The 18,465-nt window shown below is 41.1% G+C and overlaps 1 protein-coding gene across 2 annotated transcripts in view; it reads left to right on the forward strand.

Annotated features, from left to right (window-relative positions):
- The window catches only part of USP3 (ubiquitin specific peptidase 3), a 40,901-nt gene that overhangs the window by 18,337 nt on the left and 4,099 nt on the right, over positions 1–18,465 (forward strand). For both annotated transcript variants that reach the window (XM_082291024.1, XM_082291025.1), the window contains exons 4-14: positions 4,916–4,999; positions 6,623–6,704; positions 8,852–8,934; positions 9,499–9,612; positions 10,293–10,406; positions 14,493–14,639; positions 16,553–16,659; positions 16,827–16,907; positions 17,590–17,708; positions 17,856–17,969; positions 18,078–18,145. In XM_082291024.1, the coding sequence (XP_082147150.1) occupies positions 4,916–4,999; positions 6,623–6,704; positions 8,852–8,934; positions 9,499–9,612; positions 10,293–10,406; positions 14,493–14,639; positions 16,553–16,659; positions 16,827–16,907; positions 17,590–17,708; positions 17,856–17,969; positions 18,078–18,145 (1,113 nt within the window). The remainder of the gene's footprint in view (positions 1–4,915; positions 5,000–6,622; positions 6,705–8,851; positions 8,935–9,498; positions 9,613–10,292; positions 10,407–14,492; positions 14,640–16,552; positions 16,660–16,826; positions 16,908–17,589; positions 17,709–17,855; positions 17,970–18,077; positions 18,146–18,465) is intronic.

Below are 18,465 nucleotides of genomic sequence, written 5' to 3' on the forward strand. Positions count from 1 at the left end.
CACTGTTTAGGGAAACTTAATATTGATGCTGCTAATGTTGGATTCCCCAGTGTCCTTGTTCCCCAGGAGGCACGGACTGGGAGTCAATGGAGAGCACTGCTTTTTGCCTCAGCATCCTCCATCCTCTTTCCCCTTAAGCAAACCTGTTGACAGGTGCTTCCCCATTTGCAGGTGCTCCATGGTTTCCTGTGTGGTGTTACTTGTGCAGTGTGGGTTTGAACAGTGTAAATCTTGGGGAAATCCCTGTTATGTTCTTGTAAAATTACTGGGTATGTAGCTCCTCTGATGCATATTTTGTTCAAATAATTGGGTGTCTTTTGGGTAGTCCATCAGGAAAAAATCTGTTTGTTGAAGTTTGGGTATCCAGTTTTATGAGGAATGCTTCTGTAACACATACTTTTATCCCCTGCAAGTAAAACTCCAGTTAAGTGATTTCACCTGAAGAAATGTTTGGAGCAACACAAAAGCTGCTCAGATGGTGCAAGCAGCTGTAGGCATTTAAACATAGAAGAAAGGTTGGAGTAGCTTTGTGATGTAGGGGAATTTTGCTTTTATTTGCATTTTATTTTAATGACCAGCATTTTTATCTGCTCCTGTGTGAATACATGAGAAAACAGACAAGTTTTCTAAGGGATACATGTGCACAGGTTACCAGGATTGCAACAGCTTTGGGAAGCTAGTTTCACTTTCCCAATTAATACAGGTAGCAGCTGAGTTCTATGTTGTGGCTTTTTGTTTTGTTTGAATTATGCCCTGTCTTCTAGTCATTCTGAAGGTAATAATCTGTGGAGGAATTTTAGTGGGGTAGTTGAAGTCTTGATTGTATCTCCATTATGACAAATAGTGTTCCAAACTTGCTGAGGCTTGATGAGTTACAGCAGCATCCTGCTGACCTTATCAGCAGGATAAGTCTGAGCACCCTGCTGACCTTATCCCAAACCCCGTGTGGGCATTACAAAGTACCAGTAGCCAGACTGGGGGCTGTGGGATCTGTTACTGATCCCTGCTGTGCTGGTGAGGGGCAGGCAGATCTGCACCTCGGGGAGGCACATGTTTCTGGTAGCACACAAGGGAAGCAGTTTAGCATGTGATGTGATGTCTTTTCTGCTGTAGTCGAGGCTGAGTCATCTATGGATGAACTGGAACTAATTGTAGCCAGCTTTGCCTTGGGGAGTTCCTGTTGTGGGTAATTCACCAGCAAATTATAACTCCTGTGCTAATGTGAAGCTGAACAAGTTTCAAAAGCAGTTAATCTTTGTTTTCATTTAGTATATTTCAGGTTTTTCCCTCATGATAATCAGAAAAAGATACTTGAATTTGTTACTGCACCCAGTTGAAATGAGCACAGAAGTTTAAAGATGAAGGAGAAGGCATTCAGATCAACTTTTCCCCCTTTATTTTGGACAGTACTGTGGAGGCTGCTGTCAAATAGTGGTGCCAGTTAAAGCAAATAGTTGGGTAAAGTTGAGACATAATTAATTATTGTGGAGAGTGAGTTTGAAAAGGCTGTTTTGTTAGCTTTAGTGTGGACATGAATCCAGTAGACGTTGCTAAGTTTATGCCATGGTGGTTCTTTTAAGTGAACTTTTATGTAAAGATGGATATTTTATGCTACTGGTGTGGGCTGCCTCAATAATTTGAAAGTCAGTAAAATACCATCTTATGACTTAATTGAATTTTACTTCTACTCTAAAAATAATGGAGATATTTTGATGCAGTGCTGGCTTTTATGTTTTTATTTGCAGTTGTGTTTACTGCACAAAGTTGAGTAGAATACTCTTATTTCATTTTTATCCTATGGATCCCAATTTACTGTGTTTGTTGGCTTGCATGATAATAGCAGTGAACAGGCTTGTATGGGCTTTCTAAGAAGGCAGCATTTGATCCTTTGGCCATGTCATAACCTGTCATGCAGTCTTTCCAGAGGGTTTTGTTGTTTTACTCTGTCCTCCAATTCAACTGCTCAGTCTTAACAGTGGAAAAGTTGAGAGAATTTGTTAATATTTTATTTATTATGAGAGTACAACTCTCTTCTTGATTCTTTGGTCACTTTTGAGACAATAGATGCAATATTAAACCCTCAGACTAAGTTACGTTTGAGACTTTAACTGCTGAGAAAAAGAGAGTCCTGAATTCCACTTCTTGGAGGTAATCAGCCTTTCAGTTAGTTCTAAAGTACTACACACAAAGAGTTTGCAAGAAGTACAGATCTTTTTTGTCTTCAAGCTATCGTAGGATGCTTTCCCCTGCTGTGTTAGTTGGTTTTTTGTGCACGAGAAGTAAAACGATATGTGTAAGAACCCTGCTTTCCTGAAAGAGGACTCTTCTAAATTGGTTTTCTCTGTGCTAGTGCACAGACAGTTGGCACAGAAGAAGAAAGGCTGCCTTGTTTATATATTTGCATAATATGTTTCCTATGTTCATTTAATCCCAAACACAGTTTGCAGGTCTGATTTCTCACCCATTACCCTCCTTGTTATCCCTTAAAGGGACACAGTTGTGTCGGGGGTGTGTGTGTTCCTGGTTGGTGTAAAAAGAACCAACTGTCAAGGACTTAGGAAAATTCTTTTTTAGTCTTTGTGAGGATGTTTCTCTTTAAAAAATAAACCAGGCTTACTGTGCTGGTGCCATGAGCATTGGAAAATGAGATTGCTTAGTACTCTTATTTTGCATTCTACAATCAGTGAAAATAGGAAGAGTTAAAAGCCTTTTATCCAGACAGTAGAACTTGACCTCTTTGTTTACTCATATAAAGTGTTGGCATAACTAAGGAAACCTGGGTTTTCTTAATTTTTCCTCTCCTTCAAATTCTTTGAATCTAGTCAGGGCTTTTAATCACAGCATGAAGTTTTGTCCCTCCTAAGCACTCCTGTTCCCAGCAGTGCGTACATCCACTGGCTTGCTGCCATTTTAGAAGCAAATGAGGCCAGCAGAGACCAGGCCTTGGAGGTAGCAGAGGTACTAAAAATAGAGTGTATAGAGGAAAATACTGTCCTAAGCCATATAAGGGACCCTCTGGAAGGTATAGAATTTATTCCATGCCGTTGCTGTTAAAGCATATTGTAGAGCTGCTGTGTGCAAAAAAGGTGTTTGTTAATTTGCGATAATCCTGAGGATCACAAATTAAACATCTGTTTTGAATGCCAGCTTCACATGTAGGATGTAATTTCTCAGCAGTTTACCCTTAAGGTGTATGGGCTTAGCAAATTTAAGTAACTAAAACATAAACTATTTCTCACTCTGTTTACTTGGTTTATCCAAAATAGATTGGAGGTAATGCTGTTATTTCTAATAGTAATGCTGAATCCTCAGTGTTGCAAGATAGGTGGTTTAAAAACCCTGCTCATTTAAAAGAGAAATAGAAGTTTGTCTTGATTCTGAGTGAAACTTAAAAGTACTTTTCCAGTGTTGGAACGACCCTGATATTTACTGATGTATTTGGTTTTACTCTTCCATCTTGGGGCAAGTACTAAACTGGTATGTGAAAATAAGGTTAATGTGATCTTCAGGGCATGGGAGCAATTTAATCATCTTTCAGCAGTAAGTTCCCATAGAGGCTTCCATTCCCTGCTTTATCAACAGTAGCTAGTCCAGCATTAGTAGCAGTGTAACTGTGCCGGTGTAGCTGGGGTGTTCTCGCTCAGGAGGGTTCCAGTCTGGGTGTTCAGCTGGCTGGGCTGGTGTGCTCTGAGGGTTGGCCTGGGAGACTGGTGTCCTGTGGGAGTGCAGGAGCACCTCATTAGGTCATTGTAGGTGGCTGAAAAAGCTGCCAAGGACTAACTAAGACATGGCTGAAAAAGCAGCATATTAACAGACTTCTTCCCCCTCCCAAACTAACTTGGTCTGTGGCCATCTTTAAAAATATAAAAAAAAATTCCCTTACTGGTAATCTTACTAATTTCTAGATCTTGTGTAAGTACCCATAACTGCTTGAGAGTCATATTAATTTCTCTTCTTAGAGGCAAAAATCAGAGGTCATGAACAGACTTTCTCAACTCTGTAGCCTTTTTAAGAATGTAGTGTTTGAAGGAACACTGGCATTACTGCAGATTTTTGCAATAGTGTTGTGAATTCCAGTTGTGCCTGAAGTCAGTAGCTTCGTTAAATTAGGAAGCAAGTGTGGATTTGCTCCAGCAGAGGAGTAGCCTGAGGTGATGATGATGTATTTTGTGTTTGAGTCAGTCTTGTGCCAAAGGGAAAGGAGAGACGTAGTTACAGTTCTGATATTAAACATATCCAAAGTTAATTTTCCTCACAGGACATGTTCACTTGTCTGCCAAAATTTGAAGCTGTAATTTGATACTTCACAGTATGTACAGAAATTGATGAGTGATGGAGTGATATTTGTGGTTAAGCACGAGGTGCAAGTTGCCACAGACTTCTGGCCTGACTTTGGAAAACTCAGGTGATCTTAGTCCATCTTTCCTGCTGTTTTTTCAATAGCACCAACTTTTATGTTTTGTGTGTATCTGTTCAGCTCTTCAGGTTTCAGTGATAACTTTACAATGTTAAAATAGTTCAAAAATTAATAAAAGCTTCGTGTTCTGTTTACTAGGTGTCAGTTGGTCTTTTCTGATGAATCCATGGATAGACTACTGAGTCTGCTTTTGGTTACACTGTTTGAGTTTTTGTTGAGCTGGAATTCTGCCTTGGGCCAGGCAGTATATCATGCTTTTGATTTCTAAAGAACTAAACTAGAAGAAAAGCCATGTAGTAAGATGTTGCTTGTACCCTCTTTTGCTGGACGGGGGTTCTCGGAGCAAACCAAGCTCAGTGTGAGGTGGTGTGCTCCCAAGTTCTCCTCATAATCTTTGAGTGGATGGATCCCTTTGGTGCTTCCCCATACATAGGCTTGTGTGATTTGATCTGCTTCACTGAGGTGCTTTGCATATTCTGAAAAATACTTTTCTTGCAGTTATCGCTGTGATGATTTTGTAGTCAATGATACCAAGCTGGGCCTGGTACAGAAGGTCAGAGAGCACCTACAGAACTTGGAAAAGTAAGTAGTTTGCACCCAGACTGCCTTGGGCAGACTTGTAATACTGCATCATTTAAGTGGTATTTGTTTCATGTATGTATATTTATCTAATTATGTGTATCTTAATCCTTCTGTGTGTCTTTGAACTGTGTGTTTAGAAACCTTTTCATCGCTAAGAAGCAGAGGTGCAGAACAAATGGATTTAATTGATCTCATGTCTTGTTTCTTATACAGTGAATCTCACAGAAGCAGCATATGATAATGCAGTAATTTAGATATCAATTAGCTTTATTTCTACCTAAACAATAATGCCTTTTTCCATATAAATGAGAGAGATTTTTCAGAATGAAACAGATAGTGTTGTCATAGGTTTGTCCAAAAACCACAACAAGCTTTTATTATCAGAGAAATTGAAGCAAAAGTACAGGTGGAAGTAGTCTTCATATTAATTGTATAGTTTGATTTGGTAGGAAAAAGATTAAGAAGGCTTATGAACTTAGAACTGTACAGAAGAGACATTTTTTCCTTTGCCTCTGACTGGTGCTGTTCCACTGGAAAGCAGATAATCTGATCTGGGTGATGTATGTGCTGTGGCCAGTCCTTAGGGAGAAAAGAGTGCTTGCACAGTTTGCCTGAAAGTCTTACATAATGCCAAGCGGAAATACATGTGCATTCAGTGCTTCCAAATACATCAGGATGCCCCTGAGCTCCACCAGGACTCCTGCTAAGAAATTGCTGTGATTCGGGGAAATGTCTGGATCCTCCCTGAGTTAAGTGTATCGATTATTTGGTAGGTTATATTAATATTTTAATTATTGTCCATTTTCTTTTGGTGGCCTTGTCAGGTGCATAATGAGATATAAAGATGTTTAAGCATAATGAGAAGTGCACATGAGTATTTTGGAAATGTCCAGGAGACCTTACTTTTTGGGAGGTAAATGATACTGTGCAGGCTCTCATTCTGTCTAATGGTGGTTTTTGAATGTTTGGAGGGCTTTTTAATTAAAAAAAAAAAAAAGAAAAAACCTACCAACCAAAACCCCAAACCCTGAAACAAACTATGATTTCACTATCAAATTAGAGAGAAAATCATCAGCTGGTTTAATTGAGGGGCCATTAATTTCCATTGATGTGCAAAAGAATAAATGATTATTTTTGTCACTTAGTATTACAGAAATGTTACAGTTTCATGTATTTTTATTTAAGTAAGAGAGGTCAGCCATAATTCACAAGTGCTAACATTCCACATATTCTTGACTTTTGGTAACTTAACTTCGTCCTGATTTTTGGAAGTTCTGTTCTTAAAGACTTAGATGATTCTCCTGACAGAAGTATTTTATTTCTTTGACCTAGGAAAAAGATCAGTATTTTAGATTATAAGTAGCTGCTAATAAGGCCATGCTTGAGGGCACACATCCCTGGGCAGAACATCCTGCTCTGACTCCCTGGTGGGCCATGGGGCTGTGCCCCGAGGGAGGTGCAGCCCATTTTCAGACTCTGCAGCAATGGGGAGCCTGTTTGCTGTCAGTGACAACTGGTGACAGATGGAATCACTCTGTTAAACATGAGTTGATTATATCTGGTCCATTCCACACAATACTTCGTTTTTGTGGTAAATAACCTCTTTTAATTGCTTTCCAACAGTTCAGCCTTTACATCAGACAGACATAGGAAAAGAAAACTATTGGAAAACTCATCTCTGAACAGCAAGTTATTGAAAGTAAATGTAAGTATAACAGATCTGGTACAGTGAGTTTAAAGGGTTTTTGTAAACCTGCTGAGGTTTATAGTTGGCCTAGACCCACATTCTGCTTGGTGCACTTTAGCATCTTCTGGCCACACACCTAGAAAAGCCCCTTCACACACAAGCATGGTTGATACACTGCTGCATTTCTGCTGATGTACACTGTGAGCTTCCCTGTGCTTTAGAAGGGCTTCATGTCAAGGTGGAGCTTTTCTTTCCTGAGCACACAAGGGGCTTTTGTATTTTGTTTATTTTTTATTCCCCCAGGTGCAGAAGGCAAAGAAGGAGGTGCCCTCTTTTGAGGGGAGACTAAGAATAATTGTTACGAAAAAGTAAAAAATATTACCAGTTTTTTAAAAGAGCTTAGTAAAACTGGCTTTCAAGAGAAACTATGGACTGCTTTTAAGCTTTTCTTCTCATTTCATCTTCCTGCTATTTTAGCTTCAGATCTGCAGAATAGCACCCAGGAGAGGAGGATCCAGCCCTGGGTAGGTGGCTGACAGGCAGCATAGTTTCTTCCAGACAAAGAATGTCCCAAATCAAATGTCTGTGTTTTGCACAGATGGGATTAACAGAGTTTCTAATTTTCATAATTTCTCCCAGATTTTGAGTGTGGAGAGGGAAGATTCTGACCCAGCTGTATTCAACTGCTTCATTTTCACCCTTGGGAAAATGAGGGAGAGATGGAGCAGAGCTCTTGGGCTGTGGGCCAGCAGTGTCACCAAAGGGAGCTGGAGCAGCAGCTTCTTCAGCCATAGGAACAAGGGCCCAAGAGGATGTGAATGGGAGGAAGAGCCTAGGGTGGAGCAAAGCAGTCACTTGCTGCTTGGTAAAGTCTGGAGGGGTTTAGTTGCTTTAAAAAATGCACTACTATAACCAGTTCAGGGTTATCTGAATGTGCTGCTTATGCTTCTTGTACTTTCCCAGTCTTGCAGAGATTGAGGAAGCCTGGGAGAAATAGTGGGGCTTTGTTGCTATGTCAGTACACAGCATCATTGTCTGAAAAACTCAAAGCCAGTAAAAACCAGGAGAAAAATTCCAGGCAACATTTAGATAAGGAGAAGAAAGAATTAGAAAGCATGAACTAAATGCTGCTTTTATTCTTCTTACTTAGTGCTGTTTTGTCAGTTTTATTAATACTTCAGTATTGCCTCTAACAACAGATTATCTTTTTATTTTTGGCATGTTGAATCCTTATCTAGAACTGCAGGGGCACTGCTGTATGCATTAGTGCTGTGGCACTTGGGGCAAGAGTGAGAAAAGAATATGCTCAGGACACTGTGGTGATTGCACTTTGAGATACTAAAAAATAGCCCAGCTTTCAAATTCTGTTAGAACAATGAAGAATACCCAGAAATTTGACGAACTTCCAATGTGATATTTTGTAGACAGTGGAATGTGTCCAAGAGTTGCAGATTCTAGAATCATAAATGCAACTTTGTCCACATTTCTCTTCCCTTTCCTCCCCACCCAACCTGGGGATAATTTGTCAAAAAGCAAGCCTGTCTGGGGGTTCATTGTTCTAGGCTGTAAATGGTGTATATTTTGCTTCTCTTTTTTCAACACTCTGCCTTTTCTTTGCACAGTCTAACTTGACTGTTTATTCCCCAAATAAATGCTGTTGTCTTGTCTTTCAAAAAGCCTTCTGGATACCACAAAACCCCACTGAGACTCAGACTAGTGCTGGTGACTTAAAATCAACCTGGAGGTGGCCACACTGCATATTAGACATGGGAAAAGATGGATGAGGATTGGTACTTTCATTTTTCAAAGGCACTAGGGAAATTGCTGTCCAGTTCTTACTGAACACTATTGGAGTGTGAATATTTAACATATACACACACAAATCCTTGTCAGTAAGAGCCTGTGATTAACTCTGTGTTGTCCTATTCTAGATTTATTTTCACAGGAAAAGATTGTTGACAGGAATAAGTAAGAAGCAGTTTTTGTGTCAAGATGGAGCTTCAAGGCAGTTGGAGCTGTTGAGGTGGTTGCTTTGGCTTTGCGGCTGCACTCAGTGTAGTTGGTTATTGTTTAAATCTGTGCTGATCCAACCGTGATGACTCAGGAGGGAGGGAAGTAGTGGAGCAATGATAAATCTTTCTTTAACTGAACTGTTCTCGTTCTAGGGAAGCACCACTGCCCTTTGTGCCACAGGCCTCCGGAACCTGGGGAACACTTGTTTCATGAATGCAATCCTTCAGTCGCTCAGGTACCTTCCACAGCTCTCCCACCTGTCTCAGGGGGCTTGTGTGATGTAGCATTGGGCAGGTGAATTTGGCAAGTTCCCACTGGACAGAAGTGTGCTTGGATTGCAGGAGTGGGTGTGTGTGGGTTGATGAAGTTGTGTTTCATGGTGTGAGGCACATCCTGTGGTGTAGCATTCCAGAAGAAACCCGACATGTCCTGGGCAGAACAGGAGACTGCCCCTTCACTGCCGAGGCCGGTGAAGTGCATTAACTTCCTCAGCAGATGCAGTCTGGGTTGTTAGGAAATGATAGCTCAGTCTGGCAGGGTATCTCTTAGTCAAAGCAGAGCCAAAATGTAATTATTTTAGGAATTTGGGATGACAATGGTATTTTCAGATCTGCTCAGTTGGTTACAGAAGATGAGTATTTGCTACAGTATTTCTTGTCTCTTGAACTGTTTGTAATTGCCATCCTCTATTACTGCATGAAGTGGTGTTTATGCATTTAAAAGAGCTAGCTCCAGAATACATAATATTCTCCTTTTTCTCTGCCCTTTAAGGATTTCATTCTTATTTCCTTTTTCCTAGTAACATTCAGCAGTTTTGCTGTTACTTCAAAGAGTTACCTGCGGTGGAGCTGAGGAATGGGAAGACGGCAGGGCGGCGAACTTACCACACCAGGAGCCAGGGGGATAACAATGTGTAAGCTGTGTGTGCCTTGTGAGCTCTGAGCTGTGCAGGAAACAGCAAATGTGGGCTGCTGGGGTCACTGTACACTTTTGATATTGCAGAATTCACAGGGGACCAAGTCACGGAAGAATAGTTGTCTACAAAGAAAGAAACTTGTATCGTTTGCAGCTTGCTGTTACAGGTCTGGTGCTGCAGGGAAAGGCAATCACATAACAGCAGGTAGTGCTGGAGCGTACATGTTAAATCACGTTAAGAAGTCCTATTTATATGTGCTGCAGACATTATGCTACTGAATTCCAGCTGAAATAGGGCCATGGAGATGTGACAAGCAAGTCAACATATTACTACTACTACAAAATAAATTCAGGAGTAGGTGATTCATGATCTGTAGGTTGTTTGAGCGAATGTTAAAAGGGATGACGTTAGCAGAGTCTGCACTAAAATGGCAAACAGTGCATAGGTGTTCATGTGAGTCCTGAACATCTGAAATGTAATTTTCCTAAGCTGTGTGTCTTCAACATTATGGGTAGGATTTTGGACATAAAATCTTTGAAGGTACTGGAAAGGATATTTACGCAGTCATTACAGTCTTAACCCAGCTAATTTCTGATACTTGTACCATTGAAAAAGTAAACTTCTAAGGGATTGTAACACAAACCCACATTAAACACCAGCTTTTACTTTCTTTACAGTTCACTTGTAGAAGAATTCAGAAAGACACTCTGTGCTTTATGGCAAGGAAGCCAAACTGCATTTAGTCCAGAGTCTTTATTTTACGTTGTTTGGAAAATAATGCCAAATTTTAGGTAAGTTGTTTTTTTTTTTTTTAAATGACAGTATTCTTGATTGCAACCACATATTGCTGGTGTCCTACTCTGAATTGGGCTGCATCCACAGGATGCACTCTACGCAGCTTTCCGTAGGCCTACAAACATGCTTTGAAAAGGATCTTTGCTTTGACCAACAGTTTTGTGTTCGTCAGTAGTGCTCGCTTTTTCCTTCTGCCATTCTACCACTTGTAGCAGTGTCAGAGAGGACAGAGATCTCAAATGAGAAACAGTGGTAGTTGTACCTTTGAGCCAGTGCTCCGAAAGAATCAAGCTATTGACTGGTAGCTAAGTGCCAAGTGCCAGGGTGTTGACAGGACCCAGGCTTGGCTGCAATAAGAAAGTGATGTAGTCAGATTAAAAAAGACAGCACCTACAGGCCTAAATGCAAACATACTGGCTGAAACTTCCTTGATTCTCTCAAAATACTGTATCCAGCAGCTGGACATGAAATAAGGGCTATAAGAGAAAAATCTTGTGCATAATAAGCATTTTGTGCCCATACTGACAAAACAGACGATAAAGGGGAAAAGGTTACCCAAGTAAACCCAAGTATCATTCCTCTCCAAGGTCTCCCTGTCCTGGCCCCCGAACCTCTTTCAAAGGAGCACTGAAACCTGTTAGGATATATTGTGATGAAGGTAAGTTGCTCCATGTTGTCAGATAGTAAAGATGCTCTCTTATCTGTTATATCTCCAGCAGTGCTGAAAAGATGCTGTGAACACATCTGCTCAATGAGTAACCCAAAACCACAGATCTGTTTATTCTGTTCTTCACACTGCCAGTTATGTTTCACTTGGCTTATGAGAATCAAGGAAGTTTAATACCAGTAGTTGCAAGCAGTGACCAAAACATTGTAGGCAAACAAACATCATCCCTAATGTCTGTGACCAGTTTCCCTATTACAGTCTTCTCTATAATTCTTGTTAGACCAAGTGAGGAACCTGTTCATTGAAGTTCCTCAAGCAAATTTTCAGCACTGTGGATTCTATCACAGCTTTTAAAAGAAAAAGTGCTGTTTGTTGGGGTTCTCCCTCTTCCCTTTTTATTCCCAGTTTTCTGGGAGCATGTCCATGATTAATGGATAAGGGAACTCATAAAATCAAATGGAGAATAGTGTCAGCTGCTTTTAACAAGTCCCCACTCCCACATGATCCAGGGAGAAAATTTGAATTTGTTCAGTGCTTAATTAAACCTGGTAAAAGCTAATGATGCTGAAATTCCAGATATGTCTTTTGTGCTCCCTGGGAGATGGGGAGGAGAAGGTGGATGGAGGGATGTGTGGAAGAAAGATGGAACCAGCAGCCTGCTGGCAGCACAGCAGCCACTTTGGGGTGTGCTTTTGGAGCCTGAAGTGGTGGGGCAGGGGAGGAGCAGCTGGCAATGGGTTCCGTTGTTTTAGTCCAACGAGATTTCGGTTGTGAAAGTGAAGGACTGTGCGTGCTGCTCTCCCCTGAGGAGGGTTATAGAAGAAAGTGCTGCTGCCCTCCATGCCCTTCTGCCTCACACTGGAGCAGGGAGTAGAAAATGCCATTTGTAGTTACTAGGGGCACAACTGCAGGGCCTCTGGGCTCTCTTGCTGCTGTGCAGGTCCTGCTCCCTGACTGCTGTTGTCCTGCATGCCAGGGCAGTTCTGCAGCCCCATGCCGAGATGCAAGATGTGTGTTTTGCTGATTTACTGCTGTATAAATAGTGTGCTCTATTTTCCTGGTAACTGGTCCTGTTTATAGCCTATCCTCTTGCCACTCGGAAAACGTGCTAGGGGTGGGCTTGAATTGAATTGCTTCAGGTGGATGGACATCAGTTTTGTTACATAAGCAGACTATTGGAGTAACTCTGCTTTTTGCTGAAGGGCTTTAACATCATAATTTATTTTAAACAGTGCATTGTCCATATCATCGTGTCCTTTTAAGATCTGTATCTGTAATTATGGTTTTTAACAAATCCAAAGAATTTTCCATCTATAATTAGCATACTTATATGCAAGTATAAATACATGCACCGGCAGCACAGCCAACATTGTGGAGTGATTCCAAAGGTTTATTTGTTGCAGAGCAAGTGTGCCAAGCTCTTTTATGAGGAATTTCATGTCGAAAAGGTGTCTGAAGCAAAGACTTTCCATAAATTTAATCTTCAGTTGTTTAATGTGGTTGCTTATGTGGTTATTGAAAAAATCTGTATTCAGTAAACTAAGCAAATCCTGTGTTACCTCAGCAACTTCAAAGTCATGCACAATTAGCATGCAGCTTTGAAGCAGAGTTCGGTTTTACTACTTTAACAAATGTATAATTATTTTGCAACTTTGGGACAGTAAATCCTATTTTGGCTGTACAGGACTGTGACCTGTTGAAGCACAGCAGTGTTTTCTGTGTGCTGGGTTTTCTGTTGTAAAAGGTAGGCAGTGCTGCCCATGTGTCTATATACAGACTCATTGATTTATTTTAAAGCTGTTGGTGTGAAAGAAAGCATTGCTGTAATACTGTAAGGTGAAAATATTTATTCAGTTATCTCCTAGCAATACTTTCGTAGGACCTATCTGGGTTCCTCACTAAGCACATCAGCCTCACATTGCATATTTCTGTTGCACCAAGTCCATTCTCATTTCCCTCCACTTCTGGATATTCTGCCATGAGTCTTACAGGATTTTCCCTTCCGTGAGCACTTGAATTAAAAACACATTTGTTTTTCCCAGACATTTCTACCTGACAGTTATTGCCAGCACTTAGGTGGGATAGTGAGGTGGAAAAGGGGAGTGAGGCCTGATAAAACAGCTTGAAAGAATGGATAGGAGGAAGAGGGGAAGCCAGCTCTTGATGGGTAGGGATTTCTGTAGCTCGGCCTACAACAACCTGCACGTACTTACATCAGTGTTGCACAAAGTTTTCAGTGTTTCACTATGTATCCTCTCCTGCTTTGTCTCAGTGTGCAGCTTAACGGCAAGTGAACAGCAGTTGTTTGTTGAATTTGATGCATGATTTAGCTTAAATAACTTAAAAGGCACATTTTATCCTGATGGCTTCTCTGTTCTTTTTGCTAAGGTTTGTTAGTGGTGAAGTAATAATGGTGATTGAGCAGCGTTGCTGCTGATGGCACAGCACACGTGAAACTGGAGCCTTGTCCTACCAAATCAAAATGCTCAAGAGATACTCTGAATACCCCACTATTACCTCCCTCTCCCAGAAAATGGTGTGTGAGTTATGCAGTGGAGGTGTGCAACTCCAAGCATGGCTTTAGATCTCATCATAGAAGAAACGGTGCTCTCATCCTAATTATTTCAGACTTCATATTGGTGCTGAAAGATGCATGTAGAAAACAAGCCTAGAGACTAAATTCCTGCCTTTGGTGAGGAGGGGAACAAACGGTCAAGCAAACACTTGTACCTGCCAAAGTGAGTGGGATCAGTGACTGAATGAGAACCACTCAGAAATACTGACTCTGTATCCCACATGAACAATACATTTTGTGGTGTCTTTCTTTTGACTCTTACCAGGTTTGAGATAACAATATATTGACCCTAATCTGCAGCAGATTCAAAGCAGGGACAAATAGTGCCCTGTCTGAATGAGATTCAAAGCAGTTCTGCTGAGGTCCAAATCAAACATAGTCGGTATCAAAGGAGACAGAGGAGAAGCTGCTGCTGCTACCATCCATTGTGTATTTCAGTTAACAGGGGCACAGTCCTGGGGTGCCCCAGCACAGGCAGGGCTGGTGAGGCCAGTTCAAAACATGGCAGCTCTGTTAGCTCAGTGTGTGAGCACATGGCAGGTGTCTCCTGCTCCCTGGTGTTTTCTCTTCCTATCTAAATTGTATATTCTTAAAGGTTTCTCCATTCGCAAAAAGAGGCATGCAGAGAGCCCGAGCTGCAAAGGACCAGAATCACTTAATTTGTCAGGGCATTGCTGTGCTTTTCCAGAGGCTACTTGGAAAACTTTCTTAGTACCAAGTGCATATGGAAAGTCTGCTCAGTATGATTAAACAAGCAGAGGTTTTTATCCTGTGACATTGGTGCTTGCTGTGTGTTGTCTCTAAAGCAATTTTATTGTTGTTGTTTCTTTTTCTCTTAAGGGGATACCAGCAACAGGATGCCCACGAGTTCATGCGTTACCTTTTGGACCATCTACACTTGGAACTCCAGGGTGGCTTCAATGGGGTTTCACGTTCAGTAATCTTGCAAGAAAATTCTAACCTGTCTGCAAGCAACAAATGTTGCATGTAAGAAGTGGTTTTTAATTTCTTCAAAGCCTTCGTGCCTTTACAGGGGTCTGCATGTGGTGACTGAAATTTCAGATTCAGTGTTCCTTGTTTTAAGTTTTCTTTAGTGCCTCTAACTTTAGGCAGTGGTAATAAAGATGAGCATTCTCTAGGATGTGTCCTTTCAAAAGGAAGTGTCTTAAGTCAGCACTTTTCATAGGTGTGAGTGAGCATACAGGCCAAGTTGTAAAGACATTTTAATTCATTAGTCTTTCAGAAATAAAAAACGGTATTTTCTATACCCCACAGAATTCCTTCTTCTCCCCAGACAATATCATTGTCTTAGGGTGATAGATAGATAGCCTTATTGCTGCAGGAGCAAAAACGGTGGCCAAGGATTTTGGTACTTAAATTGTCAGCAGACCTCCTGGATTGATGACTGAGCAGTGCAGTTGGAACTTGAAGTCAGTTTTTCTGCAGATGATCTTGTTATATTTGTGTATCACTTGACAGTTACAGTTGGTGCTTTTTTTTGCTGCATAATTTTGATTTTCATGCTACTGTATATTTTTAAACAGGTGTAATTTGTGTGTTTCACTCCTCTTTCTGTACATCTCAAAATACTGTTGTTTCTGAACTTTTTCTCAACTTTGTTTTCTCTCAGATTGAAACTCTCACAGAGAGAAAACCTTGTATTTGCTTCAGGAAGGAAAGTTGTCAGATCAGCCTGCACATTTAGTCCCTAAGTCCTTAATTCCCTGCAGAAAACTTGAGTTCGGGTTTTTCCTTCTATACTGATGAGGACAGCGTAAGCAGGCCTGAGATACAGGGTTTTATAGATGCTTTGTTAGGGAAGGCCTAGAGTTCAGACTGTGGTCTTTACTGCATTTATGTTGTGTTGCTGATGCTTAAAAATCCCCCAGAAGAATCTTAAAATGCTTGTAGAATTGACATGTATTTGAAATCTAAACTGTTTTTGTTTTGTCAGCATTCTGAATGTCAAAATCCAAGGAGAATTTAACCTTTGTTCACCTCTCTACTGTAAATTTGTCTTGAGAAGGGCTGTTCAAATGCAGTGAGATGGGGTAAGCTGCCCTTCTGGTGAGGTCATGTGCACTTTAATGCCTCCAGTAAAGTAATAAATAGGCTGTGAATGCTCTCTTCTTGTGCACCAGTCTATCTGAGGAGCTATTTCCTCCTGCTCAGGAAGCATTCAGAGGAGCTGTAGAGATGTAGGTGGAGTGCAGGTAAGGAACACAGGTTTCTGCAAGCCTTAGTGTCAGGTCTGCTAGCACAAAGTAGCAAGGTCAGGAGTTGTATAATAAAGTAACTTAAAATTTGTTTTGTGTGTTTATTTAGATTGGACTATGAGAAGCATAATCTGCTAAAAAAATTAAGTAGGGGAGTAATGAAAGCTTAGAGAATAACGCTGACATTGCACATTGTTTATCATGTCTTAATGCAGCTTAAGCTGCCGTTGCCAGTGAAGTGCAAAAATGTGCTCAAAGAAGTCAAAAGCACATGTAAGAAAGGGTGTAGAGTTAGAACAAAAATATGCTTGACCTACCTAAGAAAGAATTTTTGTTTCAGATAAAGCCTTAATTACAGGGTTAAAATCTTGGACATGTGTGAGCATCAGGTACAGCTCCACTATAGAAATGCACCCAACTGCACCACAACACTGGCAGTTTGAGCATCTGCTTAGAGCATGCTCATTCACCCTTTCTTCAGGTCCAGGATAAAGCAGTGTAGCCACCACACACGTGTGATGTGCCCCTGGGCAGCTGTAGTGGGCAGTTCTGCCTGGAGCACCCAGTCCCTGGTCCGTCGGCTCTGCCTGGCAGCGGGAGGTGTGAGCACCAAACATGGGCCAGGTATTGCGAATTGAGCTCAGGCATCTGGCTGACTGTACTTCTCTGATGTGCTTTGTCTAGAAATGGAGCATCTACTGTTGTCACTGCCATTTTTGGAGGCATTCTTCAAAATGAAGTCAACTGCTTAATATGTGGGACTGAATCTAGAAAGTTTGACCCATTCCTAGGTAAGGTGCCTCTGGTGTTCCAAGTAATGTGTGACTTGGAGCAGAAAAATAAATCTAAAGCTTGATATCTTTAGATGTCACATGACAGACCCAGAGTTTCAACCTGAAAAGACCAGGCATTGTTCTGTTCAGCCCTAATTTTGTTTTTTAAATCTTTGCTTTCCTAGACCTTTCGCTAGATATTCCAAGTCAGTTCAGAAATAAACGTACTAAAAACCAAGAGAGTGGACCAATGTGCACGCTACGAGGTAAGAGAGCTTGGCTAACGAAATCATCCCCAGCCTAAGGGGTTTTCTTTCTAGTCAGAGTATTTCTAATGTATTTCACTCTTCCCAACCACTCAGCTGCAGTGTTGCCTATGGGTATTTGCTAGGGCACTGTCCTTGGAAGCATGTGCCCGTGCCCACAGTGAGGGTGGCTCTTGGGGGTTCTGCATTTAAATCACACCAGTGCAGTTCAGCAGGTTGGGCAGCAGTGCTGGTACTGACCTTGGTTTTTACAGGATGTTAATTTTTACAGATTTGTGAATATACTTGCTGAAAAATCAAGAAATATTCAACAAAACCCTGTTGTTGTGTCTGTTCACTTTGTATTTAAAGCCAAACAAGCTTTAAAAGTTGAATATTTAATGTTAGAAAGTAATTTATCTTTGTTTGAAAGCAACTGTGCTGAATGTTGGATGGAATCTTGTTTGAAAGAGGGAGAGTTTGTGAATGCCTGTTTTATTCTTTCAAACTACTTCTAACTGCTTTCAGGAACAGGGAATGTTGCATGTTATAACATGTTATTGTATTAAAACATTATTACACAGCTTTTTTGCTGCTTAGTAGGCTATGACTAGAACGACTGCAGCAGATGAGCACACTTTCATTGCTGTATTTGTTGTATTTCATGTTACAAAGCTCACTTGATGTATCTGCTTTTTTTTAGATTGTCTTCGCAGTTTTACAGACCTGGAAGAACTTGATGAGACAGAGCTGTATATGTGTCACAAATGCAAAAAGAAACAGAAGTCCACCAAAAAATTCTGGATTCAGAAACTACCAAAGGTTTGCATATGCATGAGAAGTAACTGTGTGACAAAATGTCAAAGCAAATACTGGCTCAGCCAAGACCTCCCCCTCCCTCTATTGCAGTGTCCAGCACTGAGTTCAGCCCCCTCCTCTAACACACCTTTTGTAATTGTCCCCCTGAAGGTGCTATGCTTACACTTGAAACGTTTTCACTGGACAGCATATCTGAGAAACAAGGTTGATACCTATGTTGAGTTTCCCTTGCGAGGCCTAGACATGAAATGCTACTTGCTAGAGGTAAGAAGACTTACCAATTCCTGCAGGAATTGTTCCATGATGTATGTCTTTATTACAAATTACAGTGAGTGCTGTTGAGATTTGAGTTTTCGGTTTTTCCTTCCACAGCCTGAAAACAGTGGCCCGGAGAGCTGCCTGTATGACCTTGTGGCTGTGGTTGTGCATCATGGCTCAGGGTGAGTACATGGAGCTAGCCTGTCCTCCTGGCACACACCTTCTCCCACTGAGGTACATGCAGAGTTAATGAAGGGCTTTCTGTCCCTAGGGAATGTAATTTAACTGGGGGAAGTAAGCTGTAGTTCATAAACTGGCAGGGAGCTGAGCTGAATTAATTTAGATAGATCCAACAGAGTCAGTTCTGTGAATGCCCTATGGCAGCCTTTGGGGTTAATGACTACATGTGTGAGATAAAATGAAAATAGGTCTTGTGCCTCTACAAATGAAAAGCCTTAACCAAGAGGAGGAGTCAGGAGGCCTTCCAGAAATTAATGCCTTA

This window comes from Coloeus monedula (genome assembly GCF_965178545.1).
Source record: "Coloeus monedula genome assembly, chromosome: 14".
NCBI lineage: Eukaryota > Metazoa > Chordata > Aves > Passeriformes > Corvidae > Coloeus > Coloeus monedula.